The sequence below is a fragment of the Temnothorax curvispinosus genome, unplaced genomic scaffold (genome assembly GCF_003070985.1).
Source record: "Temnothorax curvispinosus isolate PA1 unplaced genomic scaffold, ASM307098v1 QBEX01017042.1, whole genome shotgun sequence".
Taxonomy (NCBI): Eukaryota; Metazoa; Arthropoda; class Insecta; order Hymenoptera; family Formicidae; genus Temnothorax; species Temnothorax curvispinosus.
Window position 1 is genome coordinate 1 of NW_020226822.1, and position 1,693 is coordinate 1,693.

A 1,693-nucleotide genomic window follows, 5' to 3' on the forward strand; every position below is an offset into this window, starting at 1 on the left:
AAAAAAAATGCTCGCAAAATTTATAAATACACGTTTTGTGTGTACGTCTTCATTCCTCCACCCCTTCCTCCTCTTTCCCTTCCTCCTCTTCCTCTTCCTCTTGGGTTGTTTGGGTTGTAGCGGTTTCTTCCGGCTCTTTGCCATCGCCTTGCTGTAACAAACAGAAATTTGTCTTATAAAAAATAGCGTTTTCGACAGGGCCGGGTTTGTTCGCTCAGAGAGCGATTATTGACGTCACATCGGCAAATCGAGCTTTGCCGAAGTGACGTCAATAATCGCTCTTGGAGTGAGCAAACCATAACTGTATTTTAATAGATTTAGTTTTGTACTTACGTCTTTGTGGAGGAATCGCTGGTGGTGCCGGTGGAGGAATCGCTGGTGGTGCCGGTGGAAGAATCGCTGGTGGTGCCGGTGCCGGCATTGCTGGTTGTCCTGGTGCTGGTGTTGCTGGTTGTGCCGGTGCTGGCGTTGCTGGTGGTGCCGGTGCTGGCGTTGCTGGTGGTGCCGGTGCTGGCATTGCTGGTGGTGAAGGTCCCGGCTGTGAAGGTCCCGGTTGTGAAAGTCCCGGCTGTGAAGGTCTTGGCTGTGAATGTCCCGGCTGTGACGGTATTACGTGTAGCATCGGCAGTGATGGCGACTAAATTGCGGCGAGTTGTCGCCGCAATTCTGCATTTTCTTTCTTTAGTCACGTCATTTCAGTCGCGTCCTTATCCTTATCCATTTCGACGTCTACGTCGGAAGATGATTCTTCATCCTATAGAATCCAATATTATATTATTATTTTTATAGATAAATGCGTTCCAATATTATATTATTATTATTTATTTTTATCCGCTCAAATTTATATATTTATTTATTTTTTATTTATTTACGCAACGCGATGAGTAGCGAGTACCCGAGATATTTTTGCGCGACGCGACGAGTTGCGAGTACCCGAGACTTTGAGATTAAATTAAATGTGTATACTTACAACATTCATACTAAGTCGGTCGAATTTCTTTTCCAAATTCGCAGCGTTAGCCGTGGCGCTTGGTGGTTGCAGCAACTGGGTCTCGACGTCGAGGTTGTGCTTGCGACGCTGAATCAGCTTGGCGGCGTCGACCGCGCGCAATCGGAAATCTTCTTCTTCTTCTTCTTTTCAGCGGACAATACGGACGAACTGGTCCGCGCACGTTGAACGAAAATACAATCAAATACGCGATACGATTGCGGTATCACACACACCACCACTCGAAAAACTCTCGCGATTGTGGACTGACGTCGAACTGCGTCGAATTGGTGGCTACCGCGCTACCAGTAATGGCCGATTCGAGGCCGAGCGGACCCGCGCTCATGTAGCGCTAATAGATCGTTTTTTGTTTTTAAAGGCAGATTTATAAAGGCCGTAACCGTTGGTTTAAGCCGTAAACCCTAAGAAATTGACCAATGATAGTCGAATGTGAGAAGAATAATCGATTGTAATTAATTAATTTTTTAGGGTTTAATTACGGCTTAAATCAACAGTTACGGCCTTCATAAATCGGTCTTATGGTGTGATCTCATGGTACGGAACGTATGAGTAATGCAGAATTGTTGGAACAAAGTCCGTTCAATCGCAGACATTCCGTTTTGCTGAAATGTATTTTCTAATTTATTCTAATGTTCCATGGAGTAAAATTCGCGGAAGCGCAATTGACGCTAGCCAATCACAAAA

The 1,693-nt window shown here is 45.3% G+C and overlaps 1 protein-coding gene across 1 annotated transcript; it reads right to left on the reverse strand.

The window, feature by feature from the left end:
• Positions 1–45: 45 nt before the first annotated feature.
• On the reverse strand, positions 46–672 carry LOC112467190 (P17/29C-like protein DDB_G0287399; the record flags this gene model as incomplete). The annotated part of the gene is made up of 3 exons (XM_025035679.1): positions 639–672; positions 334–583; positions 46–151 (listed from the first exon to the last, which is right to left on the reverse strand). Coding segments are annotated over exons 1-3 (390 nt in total), but the record flags the coding sequence as incomplete, so codon positions are not given.
• Positions 673–1,693: the final 1,021 nt, after the last annotated feature.